The 22,387-nt window shown below is 37.4% G+C and overlaps 1 protein-coding gene across 4 annotated transcripts in view; it reads left to right on the top strand.

Moving 5' to 3' along the window:
* MTF2 (metal response element binding transcription factor 2) overlaps positions 1-22,387 on the top strand; it is an 83,132-nt gene that overhangs the window by 27,607 nt on the left and 33,138 nt on the right. For 3 of the 4 annotated variants that reach the window (XR_014268091.1, XM_082477493.1, XM_082477491.1), the window contains exon 2: positions 1,542-1,607. The exons of the other annotated variant lie outside the window; for it this stretch is intronic. Coding sequence is in view for 2 of the 3 variants with exons in the window: in XM_082477493.1 (XP_082333619.1) it covers positions 1,542-1,607 (66 nt within the window). In the remaining variant the exon portion in view is untranslated. The remainder of the gene's footprint in view (positions 1-1,541; positions 1,608-22,387) is intronic. 4 annotated transcript variants of the gene reach the window in all.

Here is a 22,387-nt window from a genome sequence, read left to right as displayed (position 1 = left end):
TCCCGGACCAGGGATCGAACCCATGTGCCCTGCATTGGCAGGCGGATTCTTAACCACTGCGCCACCAGGGAAGTCCCCATTGCTTTGTCTTGATTCACCAATTTTAGGCATTTTCTTCCTGTGATGTTGGATGAGGAATTTCTCTCATAGCCTCTTCCTCCATTCTTTCAATATGGTTATATAAAAAATATCAAAACCTGTTTACCTTTGTATGATTATATAAAAATAGTTCACATATGAGCCACATAGAATATGATACGGCAAAGTAATGGTGAGGCTTTAGTGAGTTAACATATGCAAAGATCTTAGAACAATGTCAGGCATTTGTTAGCTGTTTTTAGCTCTTATCTCTAGGATTCTATTTCTTTCTCATACAGCTAGGTTTAAAAATTGTCTCATGAAAATTTGCTTAGTTTTCTTTGAACATTGAAATCTTCACAGATCTTTCCACTGTTTGTAAGATGTCTTGCAGTTCTTTTCCACAGTCAATCTGTTATTTATCAGTTGCGTTTATATTTCTTAGAGATATTCTCCTGGAGCTCTTCTGGAGTTCTGCTCTAATCTGGACTCGTAGCTCTCTAAAAGATGTTGTCTTGGGGCTTGCCTTCACAGTCATCCCTTTGCTTGTCTGCTATGTTGACTCCCTTGTATCTTATGTCTGCCTTTTATTTGGTTTAGTTCCTCTCTTTGGTATCTTCTGTCAGGGCCAAAGAACGTGTGTTTGGGGACAAGTCTTACAGACTTCGTAGACCTGAAAATACTCTTATTTTACCTTCATTCTTTTTTTGGGGGGCGGGCCATGAGGCATGTGGGATCTTAGTTCCCCGACCAGGGGTCTAACCCGCGCCCACTGCAGTGGAAGGGTGGAGTCTTAACCACTGGACTGCCAGGGAAGTCCCTACCTTCACTCTTGATTGATAATTTGGCTGGTTATAAAGTTGATTTTCACCCAATTTATTTTTCGCTCAGAATTTTAAATGAGTAGTTTCATTGTCTTTTAGCCTCTAATGTTGCTGTAATGATAATGTCATTCCTATTCTCAGTCCTTTGTAAGTTGCCTTTCTAAGCATAATATCTTTGTCCTTGATTTTCTTGGCCTGAGTCTTTTTCATTTGATTTACCTTTTCAATCTGATGACTCTTATCCTTCAGTTCTAGAATGTTTTCTTCTACTTTTCCTTTGATAATTTTCTATCTATTTCTTTTACTGTTTATTGTACTTTTACTAGTCACATGTTAGATTTCTTAGATTGATACTCTGATTTTCTTAGCTATTTTCAGATAGTTTTGGTTTTTGTTCTATTGAGTTTTTTATTTTGGCTGTAATTTCATTTCTTAGAGCTTGTTATTATTCTCCCTTTCACAGTATCTTACTTCATGGATGCAGTATTTTCTCAGATTTCTGAGGATATTATAGTTTTTTTTTTTTTTAACAAAACCCTTTTCAGAGGTATAAGACAAAAGCACATATGTAGACTGCATAAAATAAATTTATAGGTTAATAAATTATTATAACATGAAGGTCTTTGTAACCAATCCCAGGTCAAGAAATAGAATGTTGCCAGCCAACGCAGAAGCCCAAATTTCAAGTCTTCTGTTCCCTCAAAGGTAATCACATCCTGACTTTTGTGGTGATAACTTATTTTTCTTTCTAGTCTTATTATGCAAACATGCCTCTTAAAGATTACAGTTTAGTTTTGCCAAATTAAAAATAAATGTTTTAAATCTTTTTCACTTACAGGTTCCAGCTTGCATCTCAACCTTTCCTTCCTTGCTTTCTTCTTTTCTCCCTCTTTTCTTCCCTCCCTCTCTCCCCTTCCTGTTATTTGCTAAAGAAACCAGGTCATTTAACATGCAGATTTCCCAGCCTGGATCTTGCTGATTATATCCCTGTTAGGTAGCTGACCATTTATTTCTCTGCATTTCCTATGAATTGGTGGCTAGACCTAGAGGCTTACCAGATTGAGGTTTGTTTTTTGGGGTGGGGGCAAGACTACCTCATAGGTGTGGTGTCTTCTCCTGTCAAGAAGCATATAATGTCTGGGTGTTCATTGTGCACAATTAGAAGCTACTGATGCTCAGTGCAAGGATCCATTTATTCATTAGGTAATGCAAAATGGTGACTTAAAAAATTCATTCATTCCTTTTTTATTTATTGGCTTGATATGTTTATAAAGAAAACTTACCCCTATTTTCAGTAGACACTTCACCTATTCCCCTCCCTGTGTCTTGTGTTTCCCTTGTGTATTCAGTTCCTTGAAAGAATAAACTTTCCGTCTTCTGATGGGAAATGCAGGATTGGGGATGTGACTTGGGAATCCAACTGTCCTTTTCTGCAGACTTCTGCATATTATTCCATTCTTTGTGCCCCACCTGACCTCTGCCCTTTTCATCTGGTGCCACCAGTTCTTCAGGCTTTTGGGGTTCTGTGGGACAAATGGGTTTGCTTCTCATTGTTCTTTCTGCTGGGCACTTAAGTTTAATCTTCCTCATTTTAGCAGTGTTTATTATTCTTTCATCGGCTTTCCATTTTCCTGTATTGTGGTTTGGAGTTTCCCAAGTACTCTCATATGAATGAAGATGGACTCTGTTTTAATTTTTTCTTTTCTCCTTGTTTTAGGGAGAGAAGGGACAGAAAAATCTTTACTCTGCCACCTTAATACAGTAAAATCCTCCTCATCCTATTTCTCTTCTCGTTTCTGTCCAGGGCTCCAAACAGCCATCAGTATTTTCAAGACTTCCAGATCTTTAGTTCCAAACCTGATTTTTGTTCTGAGCTTCTGATTTCTGATTTCATGTATTTTTATATCCAGCTGCTTCCTAGATTTCCTAGTTAATCTTCTGCAGATGTTTGCCAGTTTTATCAGTCTTTTCAAAGGACTGATTTTTGGTGCCACTGGTTCTGTTTTATGGGGTTTTTTTCTTTCATTAATTTTGGTTCTTTTTTTTTCATTTGGTTTCCTTGCTTTTGTTGTTATTTCCCCCCCGCCTTCAACATGAGATGGATACTTATTAACTTTCTATCTTTTATCTTTGCTTTTTTGTTTTGTTTTGTTTTCCGGGACCTGCTCCACTTTTTACTAGTTGAAAACTTACTCCAACTGGCAAAGTAAAAACGACAACTAGAACTTTTCTCATTTCAATCCCTGGTGTGACCCTGCATCCACTGCTGGGATTTTGTTTCTTTGTTTTTTGATGTATGATTGACATATTATATTTCAGGCATACAACATAATGATTTGATATTTGTATATATTGCAAAATGATTACCACAATAATCTAGTTAACATCTGTCATCGTACATGGTTATAAAACTTTCTTCTTATGATGAGAACTTTTGGGCTTTTCTCTTTTAGCAATTTTCAAGTATGAAATAGAGTATTATTAATTATAGTCACTGTGCTGTACACTGCATGCCTATGACTTGTTTTATAACTGGAAGTTTGTACCTTTTGACCCTCTTCACCCATTTGGCCCACCCTTCCTACCCCTACTCCCCACAGCTGGCAGCCACCAATCTGTTTTCTGTATCTATGAGCTCAATTTGTTGTTATTGTTGTTGTTGTTTTAGATTCCATTTGTAATTGAGATCATATGGTATTTGTCTTTGATTTATTTCATTTAGTCTAATGTTCTTCAGGTCCATCCATGTTGTTGCAAATGGCAAGATTTCATTCTTTTCTGTGGATGAACAGTATTCCATTTTACACATACACACACCCTACGTTTTCTTTTCTCTTTCTTTCTTTCTTTCTTTCTAATTAAATGTTATTTATTTGTTTATTTATTTCTTTTTGGCTGAGTTGGGTCTTTGTTGCTGGGTGCCGTCTTCCTCTAGTTGCCGCGAGCGGGGAGCTACTCTTGTTGCGGTGCGTGGGCTTCTCATTGTGATGGCTTCTCTTGTTGCAGAGCACGGGCTCTAGGCACACGGGTTTCAGTAGCTGTGGCACACGGGCTTTAGAGCGCAGGCTAAGTAGTTGTGGTGCATGGGCTTAGTTGCTCCGCTTTATGTGGGATCTTCCCGGACCAGGGATCGAACCCGTGTCCCCTGCATTGGCAGGCGGATTCTCAACCACTGCGCCACCAGGGAAGTCCTCTCTTTCTTTCTTCCTTCCTTCCTTTCTTCCTTTTTTCCTTCCTTCCTCCCTCCCTCCCTCCCTCCTATCCTTCCTTCCTTCCTTCCTTCCTTCCTTTCTTCCTTCCTTCCTTCCTTTCTTTTTTTTTTCCTCTCTCTCTCTCCCTCCCTCCCTCCCTCCCTTCCTTCCTTCCTTCTGACTGGTCACACTGTGCAGCATGCGGGATCTTAGTTCCCTGACCAGGGATCGAACCCGTGCCCCCTGCTTGGGAGAGGGGAGTCTTAACTACTGGACTGCCAGGGATGTCCCCCACCCTGTGTTTTCTTTATCCATTCATACATAAATGGAAACTCAGGTTCCATGTCTTGTGTATTGTAAATAATGCTGCAGTGAACATGGGGGTGCATATATATTTTTGAGTCAGTGTTTTTGTTTTCTTCAGATGAATGCCCAGAAGTGGAATTGTTGGATCATGTGGTAGTCCTATTTTAAATTTTTTGTGGACTCTCCATACTGTTCTCCATAGTAGCTGCCCCAATTTACATTTTCCACCAATAGTGCACAAGGGTTCCCTTTTCTCCACATCCTCACTAACACTTATTTGTTGTCCTTTTGATAATAGCCATTCTGTTATCAAAAGAGAGGTGTTAACTTATTGTGGTTTTAATTTACATTCCCTGCTGATTAGTGATGTTGAGCTCCTTTTCATGTGCCTGTTGGCCATCTGTATGTCTTCTTTGGAAAAAGTGTCTATACAGATTCTCTGGCCATTTCTTAATCAGATTGTTTGTCGTTTTGCTATTGAGTTGTATGAGTTGCTTATATATGTTGCATATTAACCCATTACACAATATGTAATTTGAAAATATTTTCTCCCATTCTGTAGGTTGCTTTTTTATTTTGATGATGGTTTCCTTTGCTCTGCAGAAGCTTTTCAGTTTGATGTAGTTTGACTTGTTTATTTTTACTTCTGTTGCCTTTGCTTTTAGTGTGAAATCCAAAAAATCATTGCCAAGACTGATGTAAAGGAGCTTATTACATCCTGTGTTTTCTTCTAGGAGTTTTATGGTTTCAGGTCTTTATTCCATTTTAAGTTAATTTTTGTGAATGGTTTAAGATAGTGATCCAGTTTCATTCTTTTGCATGTGGCTGTCCAGTTTTCCCAAAACTGTTTATTGAAGAGACTGTCCTTTCCCCATTGTATGTTCTTGGCTCCTTTGTTGTAAACTGTTTGACCATATATACATTGGTTTATTTCTGAGCTGTCTATTTTGTTCTATTGATCTGTTTGTTTTTATGCCTTTACCATACTGTTTTGTTTACTATAGCTTTATGAGATAATTGTAATATTGTTTGAAATCAGGAAGTGTGATCCCTCCAGCTTTGTTTGTCTTTCTCAAGATTGCTTTGGCTGTTCTGGGTCTTGTGTGGTTCCATACAAATTGTAAAATTTTTTTTCTATTTCTGTGAAAAATGCCTTGGAAATTTGATAGGGAATTTCTCTTCCTGATAATTTGTTATTAGTATATAGAAACTCAGGTTTTTGTTTGTTGGTTTTATATCCTGTAATAACTTTACTGAATTTGTTTACTAGTTCTAGCAGTTTTTTGGTAGAGTTTTTAATATATAATGTCATGTCATATTCAAATAGAAACAGTTTTACTTCTTCCTTTCCAATTTGGATTTCTTTTTTTTTGCAATCAATTTTATTTTATTTATTTTAAAATTAATTTTTATTAGAGTATAGTTGCTGTACAATGTTGTGTTTCTGCTGTACAGCAAAGTTAATCAGTTATATGTATACATATATCCCCTCTTTTTTAGATTTCCTTCCCATGTAGGTCACCACAGAGCACTGAGTAGAGTTCCCTGTGCTATACAGTAGGTTCTCAGTAGTTATCTGTTTTAAACATAGTAGTGTATATATGTCAATCCCAATCTCCCAGTTTATCCCACCCCTCCCTTCCCCCCTTCGTATCCATAAGTTTGTTCTCTACATCTGTGTCTCTATTTCTGTTTTGCAAATAAGTTTATCTGTACCATTTTTTCTGGATTCCACATATAATCAATAGTATACGATATTTGTTTTTCTCTTTCTGACTTACTTCACTCTGTATGACAGTCTCTGGGTCTGTCCACATCTTTGCAAATGGCACTATTTTGTTCCTTTTTTATGGCTGAGTAATAATCCGTTGTATATATGTACTACATTGTCTTTATCCATTCCTCTGTTGACGGACATTTAGGTTGCTTCCATGTCTTGGCTGTTGTATTGGGTTGGCCAAAAAGTTCCTTTAGTTTTTAAGTAAAAATAAAAGATTTTTCATTTTCACCAAGAAGTTTATTGAACAGTGCATTCAACGTTTTGTTCCACTACCTTCTGCCATTTTTCAGGCAACTTCATAATTCCGTCTTCCCAAAACTCTATCTTTTTGAGCAAAGAACTGTTCCAGGTGCCTTTTACAGTCTTCCAGGGAATTGAAATTTTTTCCATTAAGAGAATTTTGTAAAGACCGAAATTAATGGAAATCCAAAGGTGCAATGTCTGGTGAATATGGCAGATGAATAAGAACTTCCCAGTCAAGCTGTAACTATTTTTGCCTGGTCATCAAAGAAACATACGGTTTTGCATTATCCTGTTGGAAGAGTATGCGTTTTCTGTTGACTAATTCCGGATGCTTTTCGTCGAGTGCTGCTTTTATTTGGTCTAATCGGGAGTAGTACTTGTTGGAATTAATCGTTTGGTTTTCTGGAAGGAGCTCATAATGGAGGACTCCCTTCCAATCCCATCATATATACAACATCACCTTCTCTGGATGAAGACCGGCCTTTGGTGTGGTTGGTGATGGTTCATTTCACTTGCCCCACGATCTCTTCCATTCCACATTATTGTACAGTATCCACTTTTCATTGCCCATCACAATTTGTTTTAAGAACAGAACGTTTTCGTTATATTTAAGTAGAGAGTTGCATGCAGAAATATAGTCAAGAAGGTTTTTTTCACCAAACTTATGTGGAACCCAGACATCAAAGTGATTCACATAACCAAGCTGGTGCAAATGATTTTCAATGCTCGATTTGGGTATTTTGAGTATGTCGGCTATCTCCCGCATGGTATAACGTTGATTGTTCTCAGTTAATTTCTCGATTTGATCTCTGTCGTCTTCAGCTGCTCTACCCGACCGTGGAGTGTCGTCCAGTGAGAAGTCTCCAGCATGAAACTCTGCAAACTACTTTTGACACGTTCGATCAGTCACAGCACCTTCTCCATACACTGCACAAGTCTTTTTTTTGAGTTTCAGTTGCATTTTTACCTTTCTTGAAATAATAAAGCATAATATGCTGAAAATGTTGCTTTTTTTTCTTCCATCTTCAATATTAAAATGGCTACACAAAAATTCACCAATTTTGATAGGTTTTTTAAAAAAATGCACGCTGATATGACAGCTGTCACAATACAGTATAACAAAATTGTTTCAAATGAAGTTAAAGACAGCTAAGTGCTACTGTAGCCATCTTCTAGAAAATACTGAATGAACTTTTTGGCCAACCCAATAAATAGTGCTGCAGTGAACATTGGGGTGCGTGTATCTTTTTGGATTATGGTTTTCTCTGGGTATATGCCCAGGAGTGGGATTACTGGGTCATATGGTAACTCTATTTTTAGTTTTTTTGAGGAACCTCTGTGCTGTTCTCTATAGTGGCTGTACTAATTTACATTCCCACCAACGGTGTAGGAGGGTTCCCTTTTCTCCACACCCCTCTACCATTTATTGTTTGTAGATTTTTTGATGATGGCTCTTCTGATCGGTATGAGGTGATACCTCATTGTAGTTTTGATTTGCATTTCTCTAATAATTAGTGAAGTTGAGCATCTTTTCATGTGTTTGTTGACCATGTATGCCTTCTTTGTATTTCTTTTTCTTGACTAATTGTTCAGGCTAGGACTTCTAATAGTATGTTGAATAAAAGTTGTAAGAGTGAGCATTCTTGTCTTGTTCTTGATCTTAGAGGAACAGCACTGAGTGTGATGTTAGCTGTGGGCTTGTCATATATGGCCTTTAATATGTTGAAGTACATTCCCTCTGCATCCACTTGGTTGAGAGTTTTTATCATAAATGGATTTTGAATTTTGTCAAATGCTTTTTCTGCATCTATTGAGGTGATCATATGGTTTTTATTCTTCATTTTGTTAATGTTGTGTATCAAATTGACTGATTTGTGGATGTTACACCATCCTTGCATCTCTGGATGATCCCACTTGATCATTTTAATATATTGTTGTGTGTGATCTTTTTAATATATTGTTGAATTTAGCTTGCTAATATTTTGTTGAGGATTTTTTGAATCTGTGTTAATCAGGGATATTGGTCTGTAATTTTCTTGTGACATCTTTGACTGGTTTTGGTATCAGGGTAATGCTGGTCTCATAAAATGAATTTGGAAGTGTTCCCTCGTCTTTTATTTTTTGAAAGAGTTTGAGGTGGATTGGTATTAATTCTTTGAATGTTCAGTAGAATTTACCAATGAAGCCATCTGGTCCTGGACTTTTCGTTTGTTTGGAGTTTGTTTTAAAATTACTGATTCAGTCTTCTTACTGGTAATCGGTCTGTTCAGATTTTCTATTTCTTCATGATTCAGTCTTGGTAGATTGTGTGTTTCTAGGAATTCACTCATTTCTTCTAGGTTGTCCATCTTGTTGATGTACAGTTCATAGTAGTCTCTTATGGTTCTTTGTATTTCTGTGGTATCAGTTGTAACATCTCCTCTTTCACTTTTTTTTTTTAAAAGTATTTTTAAAAAATTATTATTATTATTAGCACATTTAATTATTATTTATTTATTTATTTTAATTTTTTTGGCTGTGTTGGGTCTTCGTTTCTTTGCGAGGGCTTCCTCTAGCTGCGGGAAGCAGGGGCCACTCTTCATCGCGGTGCGCGGGCCTCTCACTATCGTGGCCTCTCTTGTTGCGGAGCACAGGCTCCAGACGCGCAGGCTCAGTAGTTGTGGCTCACGGGCCTAGTTGCTCAGCGGCATGTGGGATCTTCCCAGACCAGGGCTCGAACCTGTGTCCCCTGCATTAGCAGGCAGATTCTCAACCACTGTGCCACCAGGGAAGCCCCACTTCTTATTTTACTGATTTGAGTTCTCTCTTTTTCTTGGTGACTCTAGCTAAAGGTTTGTCTATTTTGCTTATCTTTTCAAAGAATGAGCTCTTAGTTTCATTGATCTTATTTATTGTCTTTATAGTCTATATTTCATTTATTCTGCTCCGATCTTTGTTATTTTCTTCTTTCTGCTAACTCTGGCCTTTGTTCTTCTTTTTCTAGTTCCTTGAGATGTAAAGTTAAGTTGTTTATTAGAGATTTTTCTGGTTTCCTGACATAGGCCTGTATTACTGTGAACTTCCCTCTTAGAACTGCTTTTGCTGCATCTCATAAGTTTTGATATGTTGTATTTTCACTTTCATTTGCCTCAAGATATTTTTTGTTATCTTTTGATTTTTCTTTGAATTATTGGTTGTTCAGTAGTATGTTGTTTAATCTCCACATATTTGTGAATTTTCCAGTTTTTTTCTTGTAATTGATTTCTAGTTTCATACCATCGTAGTGGGAAAAGACTGTAATAAGAGATGCAGAAGGTAATGGTAAAGGGGTCAATACAACAAGAGGTTTTAATATTTGTAAATATTTATGCACCCAGATAGGAGCACCTGAATATTTTCAAGCAAATGTTAACAAACCTAAAGGGAGAAATGCACAGCAGTACAATAATAACAGGGACTTTAATACTCCATTTTCATCAATGGATAGATCATCCAGACAGAAAATCAAAAAGGAAACATTGGTCTTAAATGATCCAGGTGGACTTTCACAGATATATACAGAACATTCCATCCAAAAGGAACAGAATATACTTTCTTCTATTCCATCATGTGTTTCAAGTGTACATGGAACATTCTTCAATATACATTATATGTTAGGCCACAAAACAAGACTTAATTTATTCTTTTCTAAGACAGATATTTTAAGACTTATCTAAGTACTGCATTAGCTGCATCCTAAAAGTTTTAATATATGGTGTTACTATAATTGTTCAATTCAAAATGCTCGGTAATTTCCATTATGATTGCTTCTTTGGCCCATGGGTTATTTTAGAAGAATACGTCTAGATATTTAAACTTTTAATTTATATTTCTTATTGCTTTTTAGCTTTATACCGTTGCAGTCAGAGAACATAGGCCATATGATTTTTCTTTTATTTTAAAGATTTAATTTTTTTGTTTTTATTTTTAGCTGTGTTGGGTCGTCGTTGCTGTGCGCGGGCTTTCTCTAGTTGCGGCGAGTGGGAGCTACTCTTCATTGTGGTGCGCGGGTTTCTCATTGCCGTGGCTTCTCTTGTTGCGGAGCACAGACTCTAGGCATGCGGGCTTCAGTAGTTGTGGCACATGGGCTCTAGAGCGCAGGCTCAATAGTTGTGGCACACGGGCTTAGTGCCACGACATGTGGGATTTTCCTGGACTAGGGCTCGAACCTGTGTCCCCTGTATTGGTGGGTGGATTCTTAACCAGGTTGCCACCAGGGAAGTCCCCATATGATTTTATAACTTGAAATTTATTGAGGCTTGTTTTGTGTCTCAGTATATGGTCAATGTTTATAAATATTTTGTCTAATAGACATCCCTTCTTTGATGAAATGCAGATAATTTAATGTTGCTACTGTTTTCCTCCTAATTTCCCTCGTACTGTCCTCCCAGTTCCCCAATTTGAAAACCTGGGAGTTATTCTAAATTTCTCCTTTGCTTTTAATACCACATCAAGATAATTCTTAGTATCTGTCCAGTCCATTTTTAAAATTATTTCTTAATATGAGTCATGCTATGATTATTAAAATAAAAACCTTGGAAAGCCTAAAGTATATAAACTAAGTTACTCAAAGCCCTACTACACAGGGCTTTTTTTTTCCTCACTCCAATTTCTTCATGGTCCTAATTCATGTTATTCTTTTCTTGTTCATAGATTATCACAGATTTATTATGGTTCCCATCTTTTCTCTCCTTTAATAGCATTCATTTATTTGTATGTTCATTCATTCAGCCAGTACTGAGAACCTAGTTATGTGCTAGGTACAGGGGATATATAGCAGTGAAGTAGAGAGGCAAGATATGTAATTTAGCTTGGGTCTTTTTCATTTGGCCAGTGTTATTTTTGCCACTTTCTCTCTGTTATAATTTGAGCTGTAACTATTCTGAAGTTTTGTTCCTAGAAAAGTATGTGTTGTTTTGGGACTTTGTGCCTTTGCATATGTTCCCCAGGCTTACAAAGCCCTCTATAAAGTTCATCTGGGAAACTACTACTCATTTTTCAGGTTAATTAGCTGAGTGTTGATGAAGCCTTGACTGACCTTTTCTCTTGCTTCTGGATAGATTAGAAATTCTTTTTGAGCATATTCATTATAGGAATTATGTTACATAGTTTTTGTGTGCCCTTTTGTTTCCCCACTTAGGCTGTGGTTCCTTGGTTTTATGTCACATATTCTTTCATATTTGTTTCTCTTACCACCTAGCATAGTACCTGGCACATAGCAGGTATTCAGTAAATATTTGTTGAATGTCCACAGCTGTACAGTTTAAATAAAATCATTATGTTTTCCTTAACTTTCATTTGGCCTTTTCTTTAAAATGGTTTGGGGAATGGCCTGTTTTGGTTGCTTAAATGATCTGGTTAATTATAAAGTATATTTGTTCTGAGATACCAATTTTCAGTTATTAGCAGCTTAGGAGACGAAAGGGTATGAGTTAGTTGTTTATAATAAGGCTGTATTCTGGGACTTCCCTGGTGGTCCAGTGGTTGAGACTCCGTGCTTGCAATGCAGGGGGCTTGGGTAGTGTATATATGTCACTGCCAGTCTCTCACTTTGTCTCAGCTTACCCTTCCCCCGCCCCATGTCCTCAAGTCTATTCTCTATGTCTACATCTTTATTCCTGTCCTGCCCCTAGGTTCTTCAGAACCTTTTTTTTTTTTTTTTTAGATTCCATATATATGTGTTAGCGTACGGTATTTGTTTTTCTCTTTCTGACTTACTTCACTCCGTGTGACAGACTCTAGGTCCGTCCACCTCACTACGAATAACTCAATTTCATTTCTTTTTATGGCTGAGTAATATTCCATTGTATATATGGGCCACATCTTCTTTATCCATTCATCTGTCCATGGACACTTAGGTTGCTTCCATGTCCTGGCTGTTGTAAATAGTGCTGCAGTGAACGTTGTGGCACGTGACTCTTTTTTGAATTATGGTTTTCTCAGGGTATATGCCCAGTAGTGGGATTGCTGGGTCATATGGTAGTTCTATTTTTAGTTTTTTAAGGAACCTTCATACTGTTCTCTATATTGGCTGTATCAATTTACATTCCCACCAACAGTGCAAGAGGGTTCCCTTTTCTCCACACTCTCTCCAGCATTTACTGTTTGTAGATTTTTTGATGATGGCCATTCTGACTGGTGTGGGGTGATACCTCATTGTAGTGTTGATTTGCATTTCTCTAATAATTAGTGATGTTGAGCATCCTTTCATGTGTTTGTTGGCAATCTGTATATCTTCTTTGGAGAAATGTCTGTTTAGGCCTTCTGCCCATTTTTGGATTGGGTTGTTTGTTTTTTGGATATTGAGTTGCATGAGCTGCTTGTATATTTTAGAGATTAATCCTTTGATGGTTGCTTCGTTTGCAAATATTTTCTCCCATTATGAGGGTTGTCTTTTCGTCTTGTTTATGATTTCCTTTGCTGTGCAAAAGCTTTTAAGTTTCATTAGGTGCCATTTGTTTATTTTTGTTTTTATTTCCATTTCTCTAGGAGGTGGGTCAAAAAGGATCTTGTTGTGATTTGTGTCATAGTGTGTTCTGCCTATGTTTTCCTCTAAGAGTTTTACAGTGTCTGGCCTTACGTTTAGGTCTTTAATCCATTTTTTTTTTTTTTTGCACCTTTAATTATTATTTATTTATTTATTTATTTATTTGGCTGTGTTGGGTCTTCATTTCTGTGCGAGGGCTTCCTCTAGTTGGGGCAAGCGGGGGCCACTCTTCATTGTGGTGCGCAGGCCTCTCACTACTGTGGCCTCTCTTGTTGCGGAGCACAGGCTCCAGACACGCAGGCTCAATAGTTGTGGCTCACAGGCCTAGTTGCTCCGCGGCATGTGGGATCCTCCAGACCTGGGCTCGAACCCGTGTCTCCTGCATTAGCAGGCAGATTCTCAACCACTGTGCCACCAGGGAAGCCCTCTTTAATCCATTTTGATTTTATTTTTGTGTATGGTGTTAGGGAGTGTTCTAATTTCATCCTTTTACATGTAGTTGTCCAGTTTTCCCAGCACCACTTATTGAAGAGGCTGTCTTTGCTCCATTGTATATTCTTGCCTCCTTTATCAAAGATAAGGTGACCATATGTGCATGGGTTTATCTCTGGGTTTTCTATCCTATTCCATTGATGTATATTTCTGCTTTTGTGCCAGTACCATAGTGTCTTGATTACTATAACTTTGTAGTATAGTCTGAAGTCCGGGAGCCTGATTCCTCCAGCTCTGTTTTTCTCTCTCAAGATTGCTCTGGCTGTTCAGGGTCTTCTGTGTTTCCATACAAATTGTGAAATTTTTTGTTCTAGTTCTGTGAAAAATGCCATTGGTAGTTTGGTAGGGATTGCATTGAATCTGTAGATTGCTTTGGGTAGTATAGTCATTTTTACAATGTTGATTCTTCCAATCCAAGAACATGGTATATCTCTCCATCTGTTTGTATTATCTTTAATTTCTTTTATCAGTGTCTTATAGTTTTCTGCATACAGGTCTTTTGTCTCCTTAGGTAGGTTTATTCCTAGGTGTTTTATTCTTTTTGCTGCAATGGTAAATGGGAGTGTTTCCTTATTTTCTCTTTCAGGTTTTTCTTCATTAGTGTATAGGAATGCAAGAGATTTCTGTGCATTAATTTTGTATCCTGCTACTTTGCCAAATTCAATGATTAGCTCTAGTTTTCTGGTAGTGTCTTTAGGATTCTCTATGTATAGTATCATGTCATCTGCAAACAGTGACATCTTTACTTCTTGTTTTACGATTTGGATTCTTTTTACTTCTTTTTCTTTGATTGCTGTGGCTAAAACTTCCAAAAGTATGTTGAATAATAGTGGTGAGAGTGGGCAACCTTGTCTTGTTACTGATCTTAGTGGAAATGGTTTCAGTTTTTCACCATTGAGAACGATGTTGGCTGTGGGTTTGTCATATATGGCCTTTATTATGCTGAGGTAAGTTTCCTCTATGCCTACTTTCTGGAGGGTTTTTATCATAAATGGGTATTGAATTTTGTCGAAAGCTTTTTCTGCATCTATTGAGATGATTGTATGGTTTTTATCCTTCAATTTGTTAATATGGTGTATCACATTGATTGATTTGCATATATTGCAGAATGCTTGCATTCCTGGGATAAACCCCACTTGATCGTGGTGTATGATCCTTTTAATGTGCTGCTGGATTCTGTTTGCTTGTATTTTGTTGAGGATTTTTGCATCTCTGTTCATCAGTGATATTGGCCTGTAGTTTTCTTTCTTTGTGACATCTTTGTCTGGTTTTGGTATCAGGGTGATGGTGGCCTCATGGAATGAGTTTGGGAGTGTTCCTCCCTCTGCTATATTTTGGAAGAGTTTGAGAAGGATAGGTGGTAGCTCTTCTCTAAATGTTTGATAGACTTCGCCTGTGAAGCCATCTGGTCCTGGGCTTTTGTTTGATGGAAGATTTTTAATCACAGTCCAATTTCAGTACTTGTGATTGGTCTGTTCATATTTTCTATTTCTTCCTGGTTCAGTCTCGGAAGGTTGTGCATTTCTAAGAATTTGTCCATTTCTTCCAGGTTGTCCATTTTATTGGCATATAGTTGCTTGTAGTAATCTCTGATGATCCTTCGTATTTCTGCAGTGTCAGTTGTTACTTCTCCTTTTTCATTTCTAATTCTATTGATTTGAGTCTTCTCCCTTTTTTTCTTTATAGTCTGGCTAATGCTCTATCAATTTTATCAAGGAACCAGCTTCTAGTTTTATTGATCTTTGCTATTGTTTCCTTCATTTCTTTTTCATTTATTTCTGATCTGATCTTTATGATTTGTTTCCTTCTGGTAACTTTGGGGGGTTTTTATTCTTCTTTCTCTAATTGCTTTAGGTGTAAGGTTAGGTTGTTTATTTGAGGTGTTTCTTGTTTCTTGAGGTAGGAATGTATTGCTATGAACTTCCCTCTTAGAACTGCTTTTGCTGCATCCCGTAGGTTTTGAGTCATCGTGTTTTCATTGTCATTTGTTTCTAGGTATTTTTTGATTTCCTCTTTGATTTCTTCAGTGATCTCTTGGTTATTAAGTAGTGTAGTGTTTAGCCTCCATGTATTTGTATTTTTTACAGATTTTTTCCTGTAATTGATATCTAGTCTCATAGTGCTGTGGTTGGAAAGGATACTTGATATGATTTCAGTTTTCTTAAATTTACCAAGGCTTGATTTGTGACCCAAGATATCATCTATCCTGGAGAATGTTCCATGAGCACTTGAGAAGAAAGTGTATTCTGTTGTTTTGGATGGAATGTCCTATAAATATCAATTAAGTCCACCTTGTTTAATGTATCATTTAAAGCTTTTGTTTCCTTATTTGTTTTCATTTTGGATGATCTGTCCATTGGTGAAAGTGGGGTGTTAAAGTCCTCTACTATGATTGTGTTACTATAGATTTCCCCTTTTATGGCTGTTAACATTTGCCTTATGTATTGAGGTGCTCCTATGTTGGGTGCATAAATATTTACAATTGTTATATCTTCTTCTTGGATTGATCCCTTGATCATTATGTAGTGTCTTTTTTTTTCTCTTGTAATAGTCTTTATTTTAAAGTCTATTTTGTCTGATATGAGAATTGCTACTCCAGCTTTCTTTTGATTCCCATTTGCATGGAATATCTTTTTCCATCCCCTCACTTTCAGTCTGTACGTGTCCCTAGGTCTGAAGTGGGTCTCTTGTAGACAGCATATATACAGGGCTTGTTTTTGTATCCATTCAGCCAGTCTGTCTTTTAGTTGGAACATTTAATCCATTTACACTTAAGGTAATTATCGAGATGTATGTTCCTATTACCATTTTCTTAATTGTTTTAGGTTTGTTATTGTAGGTCTTTTCCTTCTCTTGTGTTTCCTGCCTAGAGAAGTTCCTTTAGCGTTTGTTGTAAAGATGGTTTGGTGGTGCTGAACTCTCTTAGCTTTTGCTTGTCTGTAAAGTTTTTAATTTCTCCGTCGAATCTGAGTGAGATCCTTGCTGGGTAGAGTAACCTTGGTTGTAGGTTTTTCCGTGTCATCACTTTAAATATGTCCTGCCACTCCCTTCTGGATTGCAGAGTTTCTGCTGAAAGATCAGCTGTTAACCTTATGGGGATTCCCTTGTATGTTATTTGTTGCTTTTCCCTTTCTGTTTTTAATATTTTTTCTTTGTATTTAATTTTTGATAGTTTCATTAATATGTGTCTTGACGTGTTTCTCCTTGGATTTATTCCTTTCCCATATTAGGGAAGTTTGCAACTATAATCTCTTCAAATATTTTCTCAGTCTCTTTGTTTTTCTCTTCTTTTTCTGGGACCCCTATAATTCGAATGTTGGTGCATTTAATGTTGTTCCAGAGGTCTCTGAGACTGTCCTCAATTTTTTTCATTCTTCTTTATTCTGCTCTGCAGTAGTTATTTTCACTATTTTATCTTCCAGGTCACTTATCCGTTCTTCTGCCTCAGTTATTCTGCTGTTGATTCCTTCTAGAGAATTTTTAATTTCATTTATCGTGTTGTTCATCATTGTTTGTTTGCTCTTTAATTCTTTTAGGTCCTTGTTAAACGTTTCTTGTATTTTCTCTTTTCTATTTGCAAGATTTTAGATCATCTTTACTATCTTTACTCTGAATTCTTTTTCAGGTAGACTGCCTGTTTCCGCTTCATTTGTTTGGTCTGGCGGGTTTTTACCTTGCTCCTTCATCTGCTGCGTATTTCTCTGTTTTCCTATTTTTCTTAACTTAGTGTGTTTGGGATCTCCTTTTCTCTGGCTACAGGTTTGTAGTTCCCATTGTTTTTGGTGTCTGCCCCCAGTGGGTAAGGTTGGTTCAGTGGCTTATGTAGGCTTCCTGGTGGAGGGGACTGGTGCCTGTGTTCTGGTGGATGAGGCTGGATGTTGTCTTTCTGGTGGGCAGGACCGCTTCCGGTGGTGTGTTTTGGGGTGTCTGTGAACTTAGTATGATTTTAGGTAGCCTCTCTGCTAATGAATGGGCTTATGTTCCTGTCTTGCTAGTTGTTTGGCACAGGGTGTCCAGCAGTGGTGCTTGTTGATTATTGAGTGGAGCTGGGTCTTAGCTTTGAGACGGAGATCTCTGGGAGAGCTCTCGCTGATTGATATTACATGGGACCAGGAGATCTCTGGTGGTTCAGTGTCCTGAACTCGGCTCTCCCACCTCAGAGGCTCAGGCCTGACACCTGGCTGGAGCACCAAGACCCGTAGAGAACTGTGGTAAAAATCTGACTGGTGTCTTGGATGTTTCTTTGCTGGGCGATTTATCCTGCTGGCTGCTCATGGCTACAAGGATGTGCTGGTGGCACCCAGTGGCTCCTGGATCGCTCCTGCCTGGCGCCTCTAGGACCCCCTTGGACAAGAGATGCGGCGCCCGGGAACAGGGCAGTCTCTGCTCCCTCAGCGCCCGGGCTGTCTGGCCCCCTCATGTATTTTAATATTAGCCTTGTAGTAGTCTTCATAGATTATCTCAGACAGATGAAATAAACTGTCCATGGTCTCACAAGTAACAATCAGAAAGTTTCCTAGTTAGCTGGGGGAATAAGTTGGGGAATGGCTGGGGGAGAAAAAAAGCCACACTATTTGAATTATACATCCAGTTCTCAAGTTCTTGAGTCAGGGTCTTATTTACTGTATGAGTAGTAAACCAAGAAGGAAGGAGTGGCTTGAACCCTTGGTCTCCACTTGATTTCAAGGAAAGAAACTTTTTTGTCCAGGCAGTCTCCTTCAAGATGGATATCAGTAGTAGTGATGAAAAAAAAATGCTACTCTAATAATAATAGCATTATAGATAGAAATAGTCTTTATGTGTGTGTTGTCAAATTTCAAAAGCAAATAGCAATAGTAGTAGTGAGTACTGTTGAAATATGATTCGACTCCTGCTCAGTTACCTGTATCATATGAGTGTGCTACGTCATCCCAAGTCTGTGGTCAGGATTTGTCCAGTTTCCCTAATCCTCAGTCACATCCCTGCTCTCATTTACCAATTGTCTTAACATACCCACTTGAATATATTTAATATGCATCCTGTATATGTATGTGTCCTTATAAAATATATGGTGGTGTTATGTATGCATTTTTTCAGTTTGCATAAATGATAATTGTGCTATATATTTTGTTCTGTTTCCGTTTTTATCAACACTTCTGCGGAATCTTTCCATGTTTTTGAGTGTATGCTCCACTTCCAAGATCAAAACAATATTCTACATTTTCCAGTTAGATTCAAGTTTTACATTCTACCTTTATGTCTTTGGTCCATTTGGAGTTCACCTTTTTGTGTATTGTGAACTAGGGATACAACTGTTTCTCCCTTTAAGTGAGCCATTTTCTCCAACACTGTTTAGTAAATAATACATCCTGTCTGTACAGTATCATTTTTATCATTAACAATTTCCCATAAATAGATCTGTTTTGGAAATACCTGTTTTGTTCAACTGGTGTTATAGATTGTTTCTTACCAGTACAGAACAGTTTTCTCTGGAATGTGTCACAGTATCTGGTAGGGCAAGTCTTCCCCTCTTTGTTTTTCCTTTTAAAGGTTGACTTAGTTATTCTAGGACTTTTAGTTTTTCATATTAATTTTCTGAAGTGTTTGACCTCAAAAAATTCTGCTGGGGTTTTCATTGGAATTGCATTGAATTTATATGCTAAAGATTATCTGCCCAATACTGTGAAATTTAGCTTGCATCAACTCCATTTGGGAGAAGCAGGAATATTCTAGACACTCTTAACATCCAGTAAAAAGAAAAGGTACGGACTGGAGGTTTAATGGGTGTTGAGAAGAGCATTCATAACCCAACAGCAAAGGTAGGGAGTACAGAGCTTAAGGAAAGGGCAGGTGGGCCAACTCATTTATTTGTTTTGGTTTTCTGTGTAAATTTCTCAGGCTTGACTTAAACATGAGAGGCAGCATAGCATTGATGCAAGATGAGAGATACAGCTTTGTAGCCATAGACCAGAGTCAACTGAGCACTCAGAAGCACTATTCTCCCAATCAAAAAGTCTATTTATGAAGGAACTTTTACAGTATATGAACTGGGAAAAATATTTCCAACTTGTATAATAATGAAGTTCAAAGTATATAAGATGCTCTTGAAAATCATTATGGAAAGGATTAACATTTCAGTTTTAAAAACAGGCAAAGAACATCAACTGCAGTTCCCAGAAGACATACAAATTGTTAACAAATTTATGGGGAAGAAAAGCTTCTCAGTAATAGAAATATAGATGGAAATTCGTGCTTGTGTGTGTTGTCAAATAGCGAAAGGATAATGCTCACTCCATTTTGGTGAAGGTGTGGGCCATCAAGTACTACTCTGATAGTGTCAGAGTGTTGGTTTTTAAAAATTAATTAATTAATTTATTTATTTATATTTTATCTTTGACTGTGTTGGGTCTTTGTTGCTGTGCCCGGGCTTTTTCTAGTTGCGGCAAGCGGGGCTACTCTCGTTGCGGTGCGCAGTCTTCTCGTTGTGGTGACCTCGCTTGTTGCGGAGTATGGGCTCTAGGTGCGTGGGTTTCAGTAGTTGTGGCATGTGGGCTCTAGAGCTCAGGCTCAGTAGTTGTGGCGCCCGGGCTTAGTTGCTCCGCAGCATGTGGGATATTCCCTGACCAGGGCTCAAATCTGTGTCCCTTGCATTGGCAGGCGGATTCTTAACAACTGCGCCACCAGGGAAGTCCAGTGTCAGAGTGTTATTGGTACCACTTTTGAGATTCATTTGACAATATGTATCACATTAAATACATACATAATAAGGGTTTGGAGGAAATGGGGTGTTTAAATGAAACAGTACTCATCATGAGATGATAATTGAAACTGGATGGTGAATATCTGATGGTTCATTATATTTGTCTACTTTTGTATATATTTATAATTTTCTACAATAAAAGGGAAAATACATATTCTTTGATGTAGTAATTATTCTTTATGAATTTATCTTATATAGTATTTGGAATACTTTAAAAATAAAATTTAAAAGGATGAACTTTGTGTTATTGTCTGTAATAGTAAAATGCTAGAAAATCCTCAGTGTTCCTCAGTTGGGTAGTAGTTGGAAAGTAGCTTAACAGCTGATGGAAAGATTATCTTACATACTTTTATTATACAGATGGACATTACATAGGCTAAGATACATTGTTATGTGAGAAGGCTTGTAGAGCAGTACGTGTAATAATCCACTTCTTTTAAAACATATGTAAATTATATCTACATATGGATTATATATGTAAGAAAAATGAGATGAACAGTTTTCTTTTCATCATTATTTCTTTTCAGGAAGTAGCATGGGGAATTTTCAGTTTTGATTTCTCTATTTATTTAAACAGCTGCATGTTTACCTTTGTAATCAGAAAGGAAATAATAAATTCTAAAATTCTAAAAATCAATTTAACTTCTAGTAAAGGATACATTCTAGAGAGGAGGGAAGTAATCAGTGACAGTAATGGGGGGATAGCACAGGGAGGTCAGCTCAGTGCTTTGTGACCACCTAGAGGGGTGGGATGGGGGGTGGGAGGGAGATGCAAAAGGGAGGGGATATGGGGATATATGTATATGTATAGCTGATTTACTTTGTTATGCAGCAGAAACTAACACACCATTGTAAAGCAATTATACTCCAAGAAATATGTTAAAAAATGGGGGGAAGTTCCTTAGAGGGGAAGATGTACATTGTTTATCCTAGTTATGTTTGAGTTGTGGTATTGTGGGTCATTGGGTCATTTACCCTTTCTTACTTTGTTTTCTCTAAAATTTCTTTGGGCAGAGGAATTTTCTTTTTTTCTTTCTTTTTTTTTTTTTTTACAATCCACACATGAAATAGCTTTATTATTACCATAATGTCTAATTTAGGGGCAGAGGAATTTTAAAAGAGGGTAATAATTTTACAGAATATCTGTTTACTAAAGCAGTTTTATATAAGACATGATTTATGTTCTCCATGTTTATATGGATAAAAGATTGGTGTGTATTTGCCTTAGAATGTGAATTAGAGTCTCTTGTGTACTCAGAGCAAACAGATTATTTGTGCATAGATTCATTTTTAGAAAAAATGTTACTTTAAATACAGAGTTTTTTGAATTGAATTTGAACTTTATAAATTCCATATAACCTTTCTGACTTTTATGTACCCTGCCCTATAGAGAGCATTGAGGATACAACTGTGAATAAGAGTAACACACACATTCCCTGGTTTTGGTGGAATGTTTGGGTGGGAGAGTGGTGGTGTGTGTTGCAGTGGGTTTCAGACTAAATGGGAATGACTGTAAGAGCAGAGACAGTTAAATGTGTATAACTTTCTCCCAAAGGTTTGGCTGTGAATGGGAGGGAAGAAATAAGAGGAAGTGGTGGGAGGGAAAGAAGGAATCAAGGGAATTTTAGTTCTCTTCTTTTCCTGCCTCGATCCTTGCAAGTTTTTAAGAATAGTTGAATGCTACTGGTAAGGTGCCAGTAGAAAGATTTATTGAATGCTGGCTCTGGTCTGTAATTCTATAACTTTGGTCAAGTTATTTAATCTGTCTTCTTAGAGTTACAGTTTTATCATATGTAAAAAGGGATCTGTGAAATCGTTATCTGTAAAAATGGCTCCATAACATTGTTCTGAGTATTATCTCTGTTCCGCTGGCACAGTAAATGGCTCATAATGGGGGCTTAACAAATGATCTGTGAAAGAATAAATATGCAGAAAGCTTAATGTGTGGTTGAGCACATAGTAATCACTCAAGTAACTTTTCCCCAGAGGTTTGGCTGTGAATGGAAGGGAAACAATAAGGAGGTGGTAGTGGGAGGGGGGCATAAGGAATCAAGGGCAACTGTTATTAGATTAGGTACCGTTGATACATGTTACACCAGAAATATTAGCAGAAGCAAGGTGGAAACACTAGGAGATGGAAAAAAATTTTTAATGGTTCATTTCTTAAGATCTAAGGACATACTGTGTAGTGGGAGTAATATAATGGAGAGTAAGATGGGGACAGACCTT

Source organism: Balaenoptera physalus, assembly GCF_965194825.1.
Source record: "Balaenoptera physalus genome assembly, chromosome: 1".
Taxonomy (NCBI): Eukaryota; Metazoa; Chordata; class Mammalia; order Artiodactyla; family Balaenopteridae; genus Balaenoptera; species Balaenoptera physalus.
This window is presented reverse-complemented; position numbering and strand designations above follow the sequence as displayed.